Source organism: Micrasema longulum, unplaced genomic scaffold, assembly GCF_059751315.1.
Source record: "Micrasema longulum isolate JH-2025_06_02 unplaced genomic scaffold, ASM5975131v1 h1tg003356l, whole genome shotgun sequence".
NCBI classification, from domain to species: Eukaryota; Metazoa; Arthropoda; class Insecta; order Trichoptera; family Brachycentridae; genus Micrasema; species Micrasema longulum.
Window position 1 is genome coordinate 1,373 of NW_028280431.1, and position 20,183 is coordinate 21,555.

A 20,183-nucleotide genomic window follows, 5' to 3' on the forward strand; every position below is an offset into this window, starting at 1 on the left:
GAAAAGAAGCATTGACAAACATAAGGGACATCGAGACAAGATCTGGACTATTTATTTAGTGCTCGTTTAAACCGTTGTAAACTTAAACCAAAAAAGTCCAGATCTTGTCTCGAGTTAACAATACGACAAAGGCGGGTCATTGGAGAATTTAGGCCATAGTTTGTTCTGTGCTGATCGATGAACGAACAGTACTTCATTGTTTCTCAACCTACGAGTCGGAATATGGAATTTCACCTGTCCCAGTAACGATGGCACATCGATTATACCATTTAGTATGCCGAACATATATATGGAGTCAATATTAGTTCTACGTTTTCGAAGACTAGAAATATTGAACATTGACTCTATATCAGCATAAAAATAATTACCTCTCTCTAGTCCAAGCATCCACACTACTTTTCGAAGCGAGCGCTGTTTAACTGATTCAATGTGATTTATGCGATTGACAAAGAATGGAGACCAGAGCACTATTCTAGGAGGCATATTCTAGAAGAGGGCGAACAGTCGAGCAATAAAGAGTTTTGATTGTACGGACATTACTGTTGATTTCCCAAATAAAATAAAATAAAATTAGTAAAATCAGAGGATATTTTGTTAAGGGGCCACTTTACACACTGTGTAACATTCACCATTCTGCCTATGTTTGATCATCCACATTCCCTCAACTCTTCCATCGGTTGACTTTTGTGAAGTAAAAGAGCCGAAACCTTTATCATGCGAGTTGGATTCATCTGGGTGCTTGTTTTTCTTTTTCTGTTGTCAATGTTTTGAGTATGTCCAAATGTTTGTAGACAGACTGGATTTCCTCAATTATTAAGATCTAAATTTATTACAACGGAGAGGAATAACATTTTTGATTAGGGCATCTAAGAATCTCACCCACACCATCAAAGGTGCTCGTCAATTTCGCAAGATACTACGTGTGGATGTTCAAATACAGGCAGATTGGTGAATGTTGTACAGCATGTAAAGCGGCAACTTGAACCAGATAACGACAGGTCATCTTATTCTTCTTCAGACTTATTCTCTCCACTGCTGGGTGGCGGATGGCGGCCTCTTCCAAACGTCTCCATTCCTTCCTATCACCCGCTTTCATCATCCACGTTTTATCGGCAATAGAGGCGACGTCGTCGACCCAGCTTTTCTGTGGCCTTCCATCGCTTCGTTTGTACGCCCACGGTCTCCGCTTTATTATTCTGGGTGTCCACCTGCAATCATTTTGCCTCGTCGAGTGTTCTGCCCACTGCCATTTCAATTTTGCTGCACGATCCATGATATACAACTCCAGTTCGGTGCCTTATTTCTTCATTTCTTACTCTGTCTCTTAGACATACACCGAGCATCTATCATTCTATGGATCGTTGTGTGCATTTTAATTTCGGGCTACTTTTCTGTGTTACAGACACGGGTCTAGTCCGTATGTTGTCACCGTTGACGGGTCATAAGCCCTGTAAATGTCTAGACCTCCGTATTCTCTTCTAGAAAATATTTTCTCTCTGTTGCTCTAAAACCAGCATCGTCTTCAAACATTTCAACATACTCAAAATACTGTCGAAAAAGTTCATTGCGAGGAACATAATTATATTTTTTTACTTTGGGTTTTCGTCGTCAATATGACTTTATGTTAAAACAATGATCTGTGATTTTTGTGTGGAATAAATTGAATGTTAGCTATTTTTTTATGTACACGTTGTAAGAATTTACTGATCCACCATCTATTTAATTGAATTTTAAAATGTATGTAATAATAATATTTAAACTAATTGTCAGTACACTAATTAAAATGAGGAAGTTTCGTAATTTTATAAAATATTTTTTTTTATTTCTATTGACTGTTAAACTAAGCCAAATTTAAAAAAATAAATAAATTATGTATTGTATTCTGCGTACAATTTTGTTTTCGCCATTTTTTCTCAATATTTAAGGCCTTATTGTAAAAAAACCGGTAATCCATATAGAATGTAGTGGCCTGCGTAGAATTTGTCCAATTTCAGTGAGCTCTGCTGATTGGTCAGTAGGCTTCCCGCAAACCTGTCACAACACCCGGTCATTGGGTTTGGAAAACTAGCGACGTTAAAACTTTTTCGTTTTTATCAAAATTATTTTCAAGAAACTCGCAACCTAATTTGATGCTCTAATTTTTGCTGCGCGTAAGAAATATTTTTTTATTTCTAATTTCTTATAGCACTGAACTTCCTCATTTAAAGAAACCAGTTAAAAATGCATTTGTTTGTCATTTTCAAGCTAAATCAACTGATACAATTCTTTAAATCTTCCAAGGTTTGTATAAAATGTTTTTTAATTTAATTCAAAATAAAAATTTGTGTGTAAAAACCTGCGTTTTTTTGTTCGTTTTGTAAAATTAAATATGAAATTTTGTAATTTTTGTGAATAAATATTGTCTTATTGAAAAAAACTCTTTTGTAATCATTACCTTGTCTGTGTTACCGACCAAACCAAGATTTTCGTCTGGAATTTCGCTTCTATCTATCTATTTATTTATTTAACTTTTTGTACACAATGTTATTTGTACATTGGCGGGCTTATTGCCAAATGGCAATTTCTTCCAACCAACCAATAAAATAAAAGTTTTATTTTTATAATTCAAGTTACAGAACATATTCAATAGAAAAAAAAAGATTAAAAAGCTAAAGATATTGAAAAATAGAGATAAACGTATTTGTTTATAAATGAACTTAAATCAAAACTATTACTCAATGGGAAAAGGAAAAAAGAGGAAAAAGGAAAGGGGAGGTTAAGGAAGAGAAAGGAGATGTTTCTTCAGACGTGATTTAAACAGAGATAATGTGGTGAACGCGGTTGAAATGCGATCTCTTAGACGAATGTGTGGGAAATCAATGTATGACAGGGTTACGAATGATGAAATCAGGCGAGAGTGTAAATCTGAGTCAAGTATAATTGATAAGATTAAGAAAGGGTCTCTGAGATGGTTTGGTCGACGAAAGAATGGACGACGAAAGAATGGTAAAACAAGTATATATGGCGAAAATGAATGGCAACGTGAGACGAGGACGACCGAGGAAGACGTGGCATGATCAGCTAAACCAAAATCTTAAGTCTGGTCATGTCAAAAAATCCCGAAAAGGTTTTTATACAATTAATGATGAAGAAAAGTATAATATGACCGTATTTCTGATTACTGTAGGCAACTGAAATGGCTTGACATTAGACAGCGGAGAGACTATCACCCCTTCTCATTTCTGTTCATTGTACTTCATAGTCCTAACACACCTATATACCTCCGTGAAAAATTTCAACGCTCATTTCCATCCACAATTTCTCTTTCTTCTCTAACTCACAGAAGAAACATTTATTCCTTTATCTTTCTTAATCTACCCTCCTTTCTCTTTTGACACATTTAAGTAATTTATATATAAATAAGTACAGCTGTTTCTTTTTTTTAATCAGTAGATTTCAATAAAGCTGGCAACGCGTAAATAATAAATAATTAAATTCCAAAGGATTCCAATTTCCCAATTCCACCACAATCCCTAGAAAAACTTACTTTACAGCAGGGTAATTTCAGACTGGAATAAATCAACATGTCTAAGTAGTCTAGTTGTCTATTCCGTTTCGGGTAACCAGTTCAAAAACCGTTTGGTTTGGATGCTTTTTTGAATCAACAACAACGCAGACAAAAAACAGTACACGAGATATAGGGGCGTCAGCAAAGGCTGTCTTCGTATAACAAATAATAGCAATAAGAATGCTTACTTACAAATTGAATATATTTTCTGTATCCTCGTTGAACCTCCAAATAAAATTAATAAAAACTATTTTTCAAAAGGTTTCTGTGTATTCGTACATTATTCGAATGATTGAATATTTTTATTCGAACGATATCTGAATCCCTTCTGTTCTTACACTGACAATTGTAGATAAAACATATTTAATCTATGGTCAATTGTCAAATTTGTTTACTTGTCAGCTGAGAATTGTTATTGTGTTATATTATTTCTTTATGTCGGTATTAAATCGGCTTCGTTTTGGCCGTGTTTAAATGAATCACCATGGTCTCTTAAAGGGAACATCCAAATGATAGGAATTTTCCTAAAGGACTAGACCTCGAAAATACGAGAAAAAACATTACAAAGGTATGTCGCCCCTTCGATGTGTCATTGACATTATAATATATATCTTATCTTGAAGTTATTTTAAGTGCAAACATGTCAACTTTCAAGAAATATGCAGATCGGGATTTTGCGACCATTTCTTTGTTTCGTTGTAACGTTTTACTAAAATTATCTGGACTTGCGTTTGTCTAAAAAAATAGGTTATAATAATTTGAAAAAATATAAAAATAATTATATTTGAGGCTCTAACTCCGTGGCTATTCGTAATAATAAAATGAATGTAAACAACTTTATTTTTAACCACTTTGTTTTATTTTTACAAACCTTCTTCTCTGGTCTCAATCCTGGGATTGGCTGGCAGCAATTACATTCATTCTTCTCATCCATTCCTCCCTGTCTTGTGCGGCTCTTTTAAAGTCAGCATATGATGAGCAGCGCACGTCCTCTAATGGGTCCTCCAGGTACTCTCGGCGTGGGCATCCCCTAGAATTTGTCCCCTCGGTCATCCCCTCCATTATGACACGCAGGAGGCCTTCTTGACGTATTACATGGCTGATCCATCTCGCTCGCCTTTCGGACAAGGTCCTGAGCAGGTGCCTTCCACCTTCGATTCTTTGGAGAACCTCCTCATTTGTAATGTGGTCTCTCCAGGAAATTCACAATCTTATTCATCAATCTTATTTATCTACACAATCTTATTTATCAAGGTACACAGGTTTTTAAGATTTATGAATTTCAAATAAAACATCCAAATCGAAGAGCGAAACTATAAATGTTTAATGAAGCAGTTAAAATTAATATGTATTAGTGATAGAAGGGAAAAAGTGGAAAATATCTGCCTTCTAATATACACGTTTGTGTAATATTCATGTAATGAAGTGAATTTGAACAGGAATGTTGCGTCTCATAAAACGAAATAATACGGACCAAAATGGACACCGAGTCATTGGAACAAAAGGCATAATACGAGTAGTACTACACACTTGCGTTTCCAGAAACTATCTAGCAGCCAGCGGGCCACATGGCGACGATATCTACCTACTGTCTACAAAAGCTTCTCTTCGGACATCTATCTCCCTTTGTTAACCATGGAGTTGAAACAGTGTTTGATTTATTTAGTTTTTTATTGCTTACTTCTTGGTATGAACACTTGACCAATTTACTACTATACTCTATTTTTTATAAATTTATTGATATTGTTTTAACTTTGCTGGAATTCCTCTCATCCATGCGCTTTGTAGCTGCACGATGATTGGTTATCTAGCTTTAATATATCAACTTTAAAATACCTTAATTTTGTAAACGGGGTCTAGAATTCCAATCGTCTATGCGCTTAGTAGCAGCAAGGCGTGTTGTAATCTTACTCCTTTTCACTATTCATATTATTATTATTTTTTAATACACTAAATTTATTTGTCAATTTTTAAAATGTGTAAATGGGGGCTAAATTTCTAACTGTCTATGCGCTCTGTAGCTGCAAGACGTCCTGTAATCTAGCTCCTATCTATTATAATTTTTGATTGATCTTAATTGAAAACGAGGAACTAGAATCCCAACCGTCCATGCGCTCTGTAGCTGCAAGACGTACTGAGATATTTATTTATTGTACAGCGCCCTTGAGGTGATTTTCACAAAAATGGCGCTTTATAAATTATCCAACTATATATAAGGGAAATTTCAGATTTAGTGCTGCTTTTCAAGTTATTCAATAATGTTCTTGACAGTCCCGAACTTTTAAATTGTGTGAATTTTTTTGTGAGACAGCGTGGGACGAGACAAAATACTTCGTTCGCTGTTGATTTGCATAGTTCAAACTATGCCGAATACTCACCTAGTCCACGGCTCCACATGTTAGCGAACAAACATGGAAACTTAGATTTATTTCATGTATCTTTATACAAATTAAAATCAATACTTTTTAATCACCTCTTTTCTAAATTTAAAAAATGTACCAAGTGTTATACTTCCAAAATCACTCGCAAACGAGTGAAGGCGTATAAAAAAAAAAAAAAAAGTGTTATACTTGTTTGACTGTTTGTGCTATGATACATCGCCTCTGTTACTTCGATACTTTTTATATTTAAACTCTTTAATTATTGTTAATTTGCGGCATATCCATGTTATAATTTCTTATTTATTTTCCTTGATTGTGTCTTTATTTTCTGATGATTTTATTTTATGTATCCATATTTTCTATACTTGTGTAGGTGTTTTGTTTCATTATAATTGTTTTTCTATATTATTTTATACTTTGTCAAAAGCGTAAGCCGTCGAAATAAATAAATAAATAATTTACAAATGATTCTTATATTTTTTTAAAAATTTTATTTTTTATTTTATTTTCTTATATTTTTTTTTATTATGAATACTAGTATTTACACGTATCTTTAATTTTCTAATTATAAATGGTATATTCTGTAATTTATTTTTGTTCTTCAATTTTTAATTACTAACGATATATTTTCAAATTTATATTTATGCTTCAATTTTTATTATTATCGGTATGTTTTCCAATTTATATTTTTGTTTAATTTCTTTATTACTAATGTTATATTTTCAAATGTGTATTTATGCTTCAATTTTTATTATTATCGGTAAATTTTCTATTTTATAATAATTATGTCTCACTTCTTTACTATTAATGCTATATTTTCTAATTTATTTTTATGATTCAATTTTTATTATTATTACTTGCATGTTTTCTAATTTATTTATTTATTAACGGACACTGTCCATGTATACAATTTATAAGGTTTAAATATTACAATAAAAGAATAGTTTAAAACATTTTTAAAAAAGAAAGAAGCATTGACAAACATAAGGGACATCGAGACAAGATCTGGACTATTTATTTAGTGCTCGTTTAAATTCTTGTAAACTTAAACCAAAAAAGTCCAGATGATCTTGTCTCGAGTTAACAATGTGACAAAGACGAGTCATTGGAGAATTAAGGCCATAGTTTGTTCTGTGCTGATCGATGAACGAACAGTACTTCATTGTTTCTCAACCTACGAGTCGGAATATGGAATTTCACCTGTCCCAGTAACGATGGCACATCGATTATACCATTTAGTATGCCGAACATATATATGGAGTCAATATTAGTTCTACGTTTTTGTAGACTAGAAATATTTAACATTGACTCTATTTCAGCATAAGAATAATTATCTCTCTCTAGTCCGAGCATCCACGCTATTTTTCGAAGCGAGCGATGTTGGACTGATTCAATGTGATTTATGCGATTGACATAGAATGGAGACCAGACCACTATTCTAGGAGGCATATTCTAGAAGAGGGCGAACAGTCGAGCAATAAAGAGTTTTGATTGTACGGACATGAGTAAAATCAGAGGATATTCTGTTAATGAAGCCAAGTAATTTCAGTGATTTATTTACTGTATTATCTATATGCTCGTAATTTATATTTATATTGATTTTTGCATATGTTATTATTATTCTTTGAATTTATTAAGCATCATTTAATGAAATAATAGATTAAAAAAAACACATGTAAAAAATAAGGTCCTTCCTAAACACAGGAATTTCCTAGCTAGTCGGGACCTGAAACAAAGAAACTCTGTACATTTTAAAACTGTGAAATACATAAAAAAATTAATTCATTTTAATCATTCCATGTCCTCTCTTTACTTCACAAAAGTCAACAGATGGAAGAGTTGAGGAAATGTGAATGCTCAAACAGGCAGAATAGTGAATGTTACACAGTGTGTAAAGTGGCCACTTAAACCAGCCAATGACAGGTCATAAGCCCTAGACTTCCATATTCCATTCTTAAAAATGTTTTCCCTCTCTGTTGAAATAAATTTTAATACGACTGTATTTGTATATTAATTACCCTGTTCAATACTCGATGGGAGAAGGAGAAATTAGGGGAGAGAAAGGAGATGTTTCTTCAGACGTGATTAAAACAGAGATATTGCAGTAACATCTCTGATAATGAGTAGAACGATAAGTTAATTCTTGTGTTATTATTAAATGCATATGCAAAAAATTGCCGGTTGATGCCGCCCGTCAATTAATAAATGCGTTTGTAGTGTCTAGAGCCGATTATTGTAATGGTATCTACCGGGGGCGTGCGGTGGGGTTTTTAATTAGGGAAGCAATCAATTTATAAGTAATTGGTACATTATAATATACACTGCCCTTAAGAAATTAAAGACAAACTCAATACATTATACAAATGATAGGAAATAAAAACAATAACTTTACATATCTAGTAATAAATTTTAATGACAAATCAACCAACTTCACTTTGTATACTATAATAAAAAACTGCGAAGTATTTTGTGGCGTTATATTTTATTTGACTAAAATGCTGTAAAACCAAATTAAACATTATCTTAACATATTACAACAGAGATGAAGAACATTTAAGAGAAGGTAATATAGAAGTCCAGGCATCTACAGGGCTTATGACCTGTCAATGGCTGGTTTAAGTGGCCACTTTACACACTGTGTAACATTCACCATTCTGCCCATATTTGAACATCTATATTCCTTCAATTCTTTCACCTGTTGATGTTTGTGAAGTTAAAGAGCTGAAACCTTTATTTATGCCGGTGAGATTCATCAAATTGAATTATTTCACCTACATACTAGGCAACGCCTGAAAATGTTATTTTTTCAATTTCTATACTTCTTCATGGACCAGGTGGATTTATCAACAATATTCTTCATCTCTGTTGTAATATGATAATATAAACAGCTCCCCAGGGAGTTGAATCCAGTCCTTGTCTACAAAAATTTGGACAAACTCAAAATATTGTTGATAAATTGTTTTAATTAAATTACAAATTTAAAAGCTTCAATTAAATTTATTTATCCATAGAATCACTATGTTAAGCGCCCTCACGAAAATGGCGCTATATAAGTTATCCGTAGTAATAATAGTAGTGGACGGGAGATGATTGTGCTTGTGCAAAAAACCCGATGATATCACGAGTAAATTTGTTGGCTGAAGAATATATGTGGTGTGTTCTAGAATGGAGCAGCAAAGGGACTACTACAGAGAGGTGGCCGAGTCTCTACTCGCCAGTAACTCCTCATTTTCCCGCCAACTGCTGGGTAATTATTTCAATTCTTTATTTAATTTTTACATTACAGCATAAACCAGTGGCGAGCGGTGATTTATTTTATAGGCAACCTACAAAAAGTTAATTTCCGTATCCGACTTTTATTTATAAAAACAGTATTTATTGAACAACAACAAACAAACCATCTCGCCGTTTCCCCGTAAGGGCAGGCAGAGAGGATAGAACGCCACATCACTCTATCTTAGCATACAGATCTCGCTTAGTTAGTTAAATTCCTGACGATGAGGTAGTAACCTCGAAACCGGTCAAAGTGTAATAATTTTTTTTTAAATTTTTTTTTTTTATTATATTGAAAACATATTATACATAATTATATACAATATTCCCAAGGAGTTTTTTAAAAAAAAAACTCATTTAGGGACATGCAGATAACAGTTTTTTTAAAGACGTTTTTAAATTTTAAACTATAATATTATTTACAAAAGCAGAAAAATTAAAATTATGATATACTACAAATTAAAAAGGGTATGAAAAATACTTGAAAATAACAAAATAAACAGAATACTAGGCATGGAAATAAATTCAAAATAATGTTTACATTATGCAATCTGGGAAAGAAAATTGAAAAAGTTTAAAAATTACATGTATGTATATATACATACTGAACTAGTACAAAATAAAATCATTTTTTTTAATTAACAAAATATGCGCACACCCAATACAGGTTAAATTTTTTTTATCAAATTAAAGTGATTTATACAAATTTATAAACAAATAAGTATAAAATGTCATACCACAAAGAGAAAAATGTTTTTGATAACAATAATAAAATTATAAATTACTATATTTCTGTGGTTCTAATATAAAAGTTTCTTTTAGTTTTTCCAATGTAGATTGAATCGCAATCATTACAATTTAATTGGTATATCCCAGATTTATTATATTTATGGACTTTGTGATTTTTCAACAATGTTCCTATATTATTAGTTGTGTAGAATGCAGGTTTGATGTTTGATGGTAGGGAATTAGATATTTGTTTCGAAAAAATGACATCTTGATGCCAAAATAAACTATGCATAAAAACCTACCTACCGAAATAATAGCGTAATTCAAAACTGTCTCTAAATCTTGCAAAAACAGATTTTAATGACACTACTTGACACCGTAAACTTAGCATTCTCCATTCAGTTGGTGAAGCATAATTACAAATCTCACAATTCTTTTTTCAAAGTTTTTCGCAAATATCTCAGTACTCCTTCAATGGAGATTTCCAAGTTTGCTTCCAATACCCTCAAATGTTAAATGGACTCAATTGTTCTAGGTAATTCCAACGTGAGTTTGCTGGGACAGAATGCCCGTACGCGACCGCGTATATCGGACGTGCGTCGGTTTTTCTGTCTCTTCTGCACATTCGACCTCCTCTTCACCGCTCTGCTCTGGCTCATTTCCGTCATGGTAAGGACTATCGCCAACTATGTCGCGCAATTGTTTCCAGGGCATTGCATTAGTTCTTATATTATCGATTATTTTTATCGTCGGAACAAGAATCAATTTGTTCGGTTTTATGAGACACAGAACAATTTGTTTGGTTTCATGAAATACAGTACAATTTGTTTGGTTTTATGACAAACGGTACAATTTGTTTGGTTTTATGAGATGCAGGACAATTGATTTGGTTTTATGAGATACAGGACAATTTAACAATGTTTGATTATGTCCAAATGCTTGCAGACTGGCTGGATTTCCTCCCTAGGGAGTTGTTCATATTTAAATTTATTTTAACAGAGAGGGAAAAATTTTTGAGAAGGGAATATGGAAGTCTAGGCATTTACAGGGCTTATGACCTGTCATTGGCTGGTTTAAGTGGCCACTTTACACACTGTGTAACATTCACCATTCTGCCCAAGTTTGAACATCCACATTTCCTCAACTCTTCCATCTGTTGACTTTTGTGAAGTACAACTCCCTAGGGAGGAAATCCAGCCGGTCTGCAAGCATTTGGACATAATCAAACATTGTTGAATTACTACCCGGTAAAAGAAGAAGTATAAAAATTGAAAAATTGGTTTTCAGGCGTTGCCTAGTAGGTGATTTGGTTCAGCCGGATGAATCTCACCCACGTGATAAAGGTTTCAGCTCTTTTACTTCACAAAAGTCGACAGATGGAAGAGTTGAGGAAATGTGGATGTTCAAACTTGGGCAGAATGGTGAATGTTACACAGTGTGTAAAGTGGCCACTTAAACCAGCCAATGACAGGTCATAAGCCCTGTAAATGCCTAGACTTCCATATTCCCTTCTCAAAAATTTCTCCCTCTCTGTTAAAATAAATTTAAATACAGTAGAATTTGTTTGGTTTTGTGAGATACAGTACAATTTTTCCGTGGTCAATTTACAAAAGTTTGTCCATTTGGATTAAATGTTTGTATTTCCTATAAATGCGCACTGCAAATAAATTCGACTGCATATTTTTTCCTCTCGTTTCAGTTGACGGGCGAAGCCATAGCAGACATGTGGCAGAAAGAAGTGATCGGGTACAAGATTGCCACCTCCATGTTGGACGTCGTCGGCGCTGCTGCCATCCGGTTTTTACTTCTGCTGCTGGCTTATGCCGCCTTCAAGTTCGACCATTGGACTGTCGTAGCCGTGAGTACACAAATCCAAAATTGAAATTTTCAATTTCAAATTCTTCATCGTATTGAGAAAAGGGGGATGTGAATTCTTCACCCACTGGGATTAAAATAAATAAAATCTCAATAAATCCGACCTTCTAGTCCTACTTAAAATTCTCAACTCGCTCTTTGATGCGCCTGAACTACTGAGCTCGATAAACTAAATATCCCAACTAGAAACCTCAGACAAAACTTACTCTTCCATACCGATAACCATAGAACTAACTATGGTTTTCATTCCCCTGTGCCCAGAATTCTCAGGTCTGCCAACAAACATACCAGTCTTGATTTCTTTGATAACAAGTTGTCTTCTCTCAAACGATCACTGAATCAAATTCAATTATAAACACCTCTCTCCCGCTTCCACTCCCACCGAGTCTACTATATACCGTACCATTGTGTCTTTCTACTTTCCTTTATAATAATTTTCTGTGTATAAATATGTCCTTAAAAATGCCCATTGGGCGTATATATATAAATAAATAAATACATTAAATGCATATGCAAAAATTTGCCAGTTGATGCCGCCTGTCAATTTAGAGTCGATTATTGTAATGGTGTCTACGCAGGTCTACCGATGAACAAAATGACTCGCCTACAGTCTGTATTGAATGCCGCAGCGAGACTTATTTTCGATTTTTAAATGTTATAATGTGCATTAAACCTTATTAAATAAACATCTAAGGGCGTGAGTTGCACTTTGTTGTGTAATAAATGGGTAGCATTGTTTTAATGAGCCATTGCTTTCGTCAATATTCGCCTGGCGCTCAACAGAATCAGTTGCGTGGAGTGTAAACTGTTTGCATTTCGGTAGTTTTAAAACTTTAAAAGCAGTATGGAATATTTTTTTTAATAATTTTTACATTCAATGTGATCCAAAATGCAACTTTTTAGACCCCTTTCACTTTCATGTCTAATAAAATAAAAAACTTCTTACATCATCGGCCTACTCTATTGTACAATGAGCTTTGATGCGGTTTTTCTTCTCATTGGCAATATTATCTTTTTTTTTTCATATCTTTTCATATGTATGACATTGTTGGTTGAATTTGATTATATTTTGTGTACCAATGCGGTGCCCTATGCTCCATTTGTTATCTAATATATTTATTTCCATTTCAGTTGACTACAAGTGGCACGTGCACATTTTTAATAGCCAAAGTATTTATATTTGAGGTGAGTCAAATATTTACTCTATTATTTTTATAGTCTTTATTTAATAAAATACACATGTTATTACAATATTCATCTAATATATATAAAAGGCAATGTGTGTGTGTCCTCGATAGACCGAATAACTACTGGTTTTTTGAGAAATGACGAGCTTTGGCATGGGCATATTTATAGATCTTAAAATCTTCAATTTGCTAAATAGAAAAGAGTTAGGAGCGCAAATGTTTTATTTATAGACCACAGGGCTGCATTTGACGAGAACGCATATACTTAAAAAATAGGATGTTATTTTTTAGTATTAAAAAAAATATATATTTGAATGTTTACAAACAGCATTTGTTTTTAGTGGGTCCCAATCGGATTATTTCCTTAAATTCCTTATAATTTCTACCCATTTATTACTTTTTACTGGATTGGTAATACTAAAATAATATTAACTGACATTCAATACATTTTTGATAATCGTATTCTTAAATAAAGTGCACCCCTGATGGGGAGAAGATCAGAGTTTGACATTTACTTAATCAATTCTATGTTTGAATATTCACTATTTTAACCTTTTCCTTACTGTCCTGAAAACATCCGCGCGTTACGGTGCTGTGTAGTCACTACACACGCAAACAAAGAGAGATTTTAAATCGTAAAAGTGTAATATTTATCGGCACTTGCTTCAATTATTTATAGTTGAAGTCAAAAGTGATGACATTTTTAATCTAGTTGCTAAAAACATAAATTCATGCTGTCAGTGCGCGCAAAAGAACCGCCCCCAACGAAAGTCGGGAAACTACTAACGCAGCTAACAGGCGTCTGGGAGAAGTACAAGAAACATTGCTGACGTATAAAAAGTGTCTCTCTCGCTCCCAAATATACCCGTAGTATCGAGAGTGAGATGTAAAGAGTGTGCGAGACAATTATATATTAGAATTACTCTTTTACTTTGAATGCAACATGCGACACATTGGTAAACTTTCTATTGTATTGGTGATATCTCCGATTTTAGATAAAACGCTTTTTATGTTCCCAATGAGCATTAATTATTTGATCAAAAAAATGTTGTGGAACGAACGAGTACCGAAAATGTCAGCCCATCATCTAGTATATTTATGGAGATATTAAAGTTATTATTTATTTATTAACGGACATTGTCCATGTATACAATTCATAGGGTTTAAATATTACAATAAAAGAATAGTTTAAAACGTTAAAAAAATAAGAAAAGAAGCATTGACAAACATAAGGGACATCGAGACAAGATCTGGACTATTTATTGAGTGCTCGTTTAAACCGCTGTGAACTTAAACCAGAAAAGTCCAGATTATCTTGTCTCGAGTTAACAATACGACAAAGACGGGTCATTGAAGAATTAAGGCCATGATTTGTTCTATGCTGATCAATAAACAGTTCTTCATTGTTTCTCGACCTACGAGTCGGAATATATAATTTTACCTGTCCCAGTAATGATGGAACAACGATTATACCATTTAGTATGCCGAACATATATATGGAGTCAATATTAGTTCTACGTTTTTGTCGACTATAAATATTGAACATTGACTCTATATCAGCATAAGAATAATGACCTCTCTCTAGTCCAAGCATCCACGCTACTTTTCGAAGCAAGCGATGTTGGACTAATGTGACTTATGCGATTGACGTATAATGGAGACCAGACCACTATTCTAGGAGGCACATTCTAGAAGAGGGCGAACAGTCGAGCAATGAAGAGTTTTGATTGTACGGACATTAGTAAAATCAGAGGATATTCTGTTAATGAAGCTGAGTAATTTCAGTGATTTATTTACTGTATTATCTATATGCTCGTTGTATGTCAGTTTTTTAAATTTTTTTTTTATATGGGAGTTGCTTTATTATTTACCTTGCTTATAATACGAGTATACAAGGTTATATTTCAAATAGTGTTTTTCAAAACAATTTTTCAATTTTTCAATTTCTTCTTGGACCAGTTGGTTTCATTACAATATTTCAGTTTGTCCAAATGTTCGTAGACAAAAGACTGGATTTCACCCCCTCGGGAGTCATTAAGATTTACAAATTACAATTGTTTTCAGGCGTTGCCTAGTATGGGAAATAATTCAGTCAGATGATTCTCTTCGCAACAATAAAGGTTTCAGCTCTTTAACTTCACTAAAATCAACAAATGGAAGAATTGAAGAAATATGGATGTTCAAACATAGGCAAAATGGTGAATGTTACATAGTGTGTAAAGTGGCCACTTAAACCAGCCAATGACAGGTCATAAGCCCTGTAAATGCCTAGACTTCCATATTCCCTTATTTAAGGTATTCTCCATCTCTGTTGTAATTTGTTAATCTTAATGACTCCCGAGGCGGTGAAATCCAGTCTTTTGTCTACGAACATTTGTACAAACTCAAATATTGTAATAAAAATTGTGTAACACTAATAACAAAGTTTTATTTTCATAATAATTTAACACTACTACAGTTTCGGGAGAGCACTTCACCCCTTCAATATAGATGTTCAAATAGGGGCAGAACTGTGTGTATATCGTATTACCATATCATTAGCAACTAATAAAGCAATAGTTGTCTATGTCACGCTCATAAGCGCGTCTGAGCGCGAGAGAGAGAGATTATTTTCATAATATGTATGCCATGCGATGTCATACCATGCGCTTATTCACGGATACTACGCAATGCGTATGCGCGTAAGTGTAGCGCACGCGCCAGCTTATAAAAATCCACCAGCACCGCCAAGGTATGACGTCCTTATCTCCCTGAGAAGATCGAGGCCCCGGTATGAATTAATCGCTGTGTTTTCGGTGCCCAGTGGCTGGGGACCGCGCAGCCCGTGTTCCAAGTCCTGCTCGTGCTGGTCTCCTTCTCGCTGTGCTGGGCCGAGGCCTGGCTACTGGACTGCAAGGTGCTGCCCCAGGAGCAGTTGTTCTCCGGATCTGGTAATTGCCGATTCAATTCCTATTTATTTGTTTGTAAATGAGGTTTTTACTCAAAGTAATAATGCGCCAAGCTATAGAGGAGCCCAAATGAAGGAAAACCATTCTATTACTATTGGATATTAAGTAAGTTTAAGATAATTTATGTACAAATACCTTAGAGTAATAATGCGTCAACCTATAGAGAATCCTTATCACTATGTTTCAAAGAACACAAGCGATTTAAATTTATTTCAACAGAGAGGATATTCAAACATAATTGAGAAGGGAATATAGAAGTCTAGGCATTTACAGGGCTTATGATCTGTCATTGGCTGGTTTAAGTGGCCACTTTACACACTGTGTAACATTTACCATTCTGTCCATGTTTGAACATCCACATTTCCTCAACTCTTCCATCTGTTGACTTTTGTGAAGTAAAATATAAGTACATAAGCCCTGTAAATGCCTAGATTTCTATATTTCCTTCTCAATAATGTTTTCCCTCTCTGTTGAAATAAATTTAAATATAAATAACTCCCTAAAGAGGAAATTTTTTTTTTTTTTTAAAAAAGAAATATTTGCGTTCTTATGATTTACCCAAATATTTAATTTTGAGGGCCATTTTCAACGAGTTATAAATAACTCACTATTAGAAAATGGAATCAAGTTGGGGTAGAGTGGGATTCGAATTCTTTGGTCCGTGAGTCCGAGACACTAGCCACGGGACCACAACCCGATTAGTTAATTACGTTGCCTCTAACAATTTCTGGGCTATCAATTACGTTATTAACAATTTTGTATAGAAAGCTCATATCCAACATCCAGTATTGTCAGTTTGTGATCAATCAAATACACATGGTCAGCACAATCACCTTTTTCTAATTTCCCAGTATTACAGTGGAGGAATACAGTGTTAGTTCCAAATTGAGACCGCGGCCGCACGCTCCAGATCCCGCATCGGAAAGGAAGAAGAACGTAGTAATTCAAACAAATCAATCAAACGACACGAAACCCAAATACATATAGGAAACATGAGAATAATTTGCCCTATACAACATGCGCTCAATCAACAGAAGAAAAACAGTATGTATCCATAACAAATCACAGTGGAACTTCAAATTATCAAGACACTACCGGCAAAATCCTAACCCAGATCCTAACATGATCCCTATTGAACTCAGGTGAAATTACTTTTCGTCATAGTACTGAATTCCTCGCAAAAACCATTTTCTTAATACCAGCAGTAGAAACAATCCTATGCAAAGACCTTAATCGTCCTAACAATCTCACAGACCTTAAAGCAGACGAAACGGGTCCTAGAGCGTGGTCGGCGCGTGGTTCTCTTGAGTTAGTCTACTATTTAGATTTGTAATTTACCATTTCCCTTCTATGGGACAAGAACAACACAGACGGACAAGAGTTATGTGTTTGTTGTCAAACAAAACAACATCTCCACCAATTTGTTGCTAACCAACATCGCTTGTGTTCTATGAAACATAGTGATAGGGCTTCTCTATAGGTTCACGCATTATTACTCCAAGGTATTTGTATATAAATTACCTTAAATCAATACTATTACTCAATGGGAAAAAGCAAAAAAAAGAGGAAAGGAGAGATTAAGGAAGAGAAAGGAGATGTTTCTTCAGACGTGATTTAAACAGAGATATTGTAGTAACATCTCTGATGGTGGATGGGAGATGATTCCACAGTCGAGCCGCATGGACACTATATGGGTTAGAGAAGAAAGAGGAATTGTGGTTGGTTATTAATTAAGATGGTGCTTTGAGAATTAGAACGAAGAGGTAAATTATGAACTGATAAGCGTCGACGGAGGTATATTGGAGCGTTAGGACTATGAAGTACAGTGAACAGAAGTGAGAGGGATTGATAGTCTCTCCGCTGTCTGATTTTGAGTTGATAAATCTCTCGCATAAATAAAGGTTTCAGCTCTTTAACTTCACAAACATCAACAGATTAAAGAATTGAAGGAATATAGATATTCAAATATAGGCAGAATGGTGAATGTTACACAGTGTGTAAAGTGGCCACTCAAACCAGCCATTGACAGGTCATAAGCCCTGTAGATGCCTGGACTTCTATATTACCTTCTCTTAAAAGTTCTTCATCTCTGTTGAAATATTATTTTGTTAAAAATCACCCTACACAACCCTGACCGCCAATAAATGTCATAAATAGTCACAGAAGATAAAAAAATAGGGACAAGCAGTGGCTTTATTTATAAATATGTGTTTATCGGTGTTGCCAAAGTCAAAAAAAATATTGTTCTACCGCATTTGGGGGAAGAACAGATACTTTTTTCGAAGATTTGTACGATTATTCCACTTAGTCTAATAGTATGGCATGTCACTATATAACCCTGAAGAGGGCAACGTGAGTTGCCAAAGCTAGTCGATTGTGACAATAAATTAGTGGTTCATAAAACAAAATATTTTTTTATTTATATCCCTACAGAGATGAGGTAGAATTTTTTCAAATTCAGGATTATGGATATTCGAGCGTTTACAGGGCTTATGACCTGTCATTGGCTGGGTTAAGTGGCCACTTTAAGTAGGTACTACAACATTCCCCATTCCGCTTATTAGCGAATATCCACACAGGTAACATTTTTGATTTTTGTATATATGTTACTAAACGAGAAACCATTCACAAGCGAGTTGGAGCGCCATCTATGTATTGATATTGAAGTGTATGTACAAATACACGTACCAAAATAATGTTGCAAAATAATTTTGTTTATTCCTCAATAATAATAATAAATAATGATGTTTTGTGGTTTGTTAAAGGTTCGGGACCCCTCCTGTTTCCCGTGGGGCCCAGATTAGGCCCCAGCGACCTGACCAGCGTAGGGGACTTCTACAGTCCGACAGAGAGTCCCGACGGCAGCCCCCGGTTTGATAGGCGACTGCCCAACGTTGTGAGTCACTCTTTCATTTCAAAAACAAACTTTTTTAAGCAAAAAAATTATCCTTCCATTTTTTTGTTCATGCAATTTCGCCGAATGCGACCATGGTAGGACGATGAAATAAAGATTTATGCTTCTAACTTTTTTTTTACATATTTGATTGAAAATTTTAATATCCACGAACACGCGCAGCGCAAAGATCTACATTTCTCGGAAAACTGCACGTAAATCAGTTAAGCCGTTTAGGAGTTCAGTGACATCACACGTAAAGAGGAATCAAATATATAAAGATCATAGAATTAAGAATAGTCCAGTAGGAGCGTATAATCATTTTTGAATACATCGGACTGTGTCCAAAAATCTCCACACTTTGCCCCACTTTCGCCGCGCGCATTCGTGATGTCGCCGTGTAATGTTGCACGGTGGTTTATGGATTAATCTGTTAATTTCTCTAAAATTTTACTGTGCACGCGGAAATATTGATTGACACACAACAGAGTAGATAAGTAAAGGGTCATTTAATAAGAGTATTTGAATTAATGAACTTTGAACTTAAAATATAAAACAAATTTAATTTTACATTAAATGGATATTTTTATATCACGTTAATTAATATTTTATGTTTTAAAAATAATGTCAGTCAAATATCCACCACAGAGTTGTTTGATGCGAGGTACAATTTTTATTAGTTCTCTCATTAGATGAGCAAAGTAGGGTAAAAAAATTTACTACCCTGCCAAAACTAATGAAATGTCCATTTTGATTTCTTCGACAATCTGACAGATGGAAAAATAATTCAATTTTTAAGTAATGTATTTGCTACATACACATTAATTTGCTAATTACACATGAAATGTGATTCCATCATGTTTCTTAGAAATCCTACCAGTATTTCTACACTTTAAAAGAACACAACACGGCGTAGTTGAATTCAAATTAGGAGCTGCGTACTGAGCGACGTCTACAAAGAAACTAATGGGTCAAAACGTAAATCTAATTTATGAGTAGTTTAGTCGCCTTCTGTTTGATGTTCGTATGCGGTTTCTGGACTATTATTTAATTTATTTATTTTATTTATAAATCATATAACACACAGTATTTTACTAGTATAATACATTGAATTACATTCCTAGGAGTTACAGCAACTCAATTCGGGACATAAATAATATAAGTATTTAGAAAATAACACATATTGAGAACAACAAAGAAACAAAGCAAGTTTAGCACCTTTATAACTAAATATAGCACAACAATATATACGCCTAAAACCTTTTCTTACACAAGCAGAATAAATATATATAAAAAAACGCTTTTAAGAATAAAAAAAAGTAGCGAATCCACTAAGGGAGATAAGGTCTT

General features: G+C 34.2%; 1 protein-coding gene across 1 annotated transcript; it reads left to right on the forward strand.

Moving 5' to 3' along the window:
* The first annotated feature begins 3,912 nt into the window (after nt 1-3,912).
* On the forward strand, nt 3,913-18,964 carry LOC148270831 (steroidogenic acute regulatory protein-like). The gene is made up of 7 exons (XM_088242159.1): nt 3,913-4,115; nt 9,093-9,175; nt 10,466-10,599; nt 11,630-11,788; nt 12,937-12,990; nt 15,796-15,922; nt 18,706-18,964. The coding sequence occupies exons 2-7, from the start codon at nt 9,094-9,096 to the stop codon at nt 18,933-18,935; spliced, it is 786 nt and encodes a 261-aa protein (XP_088098285.1). The 5' UTR covers nt 3,913-4,115; nt 9,093; the 3' UTR covers nt 18,936-18,964.
* Nucleotides 18,965-20,183: the final 1,219 nt, after the last annotated feature.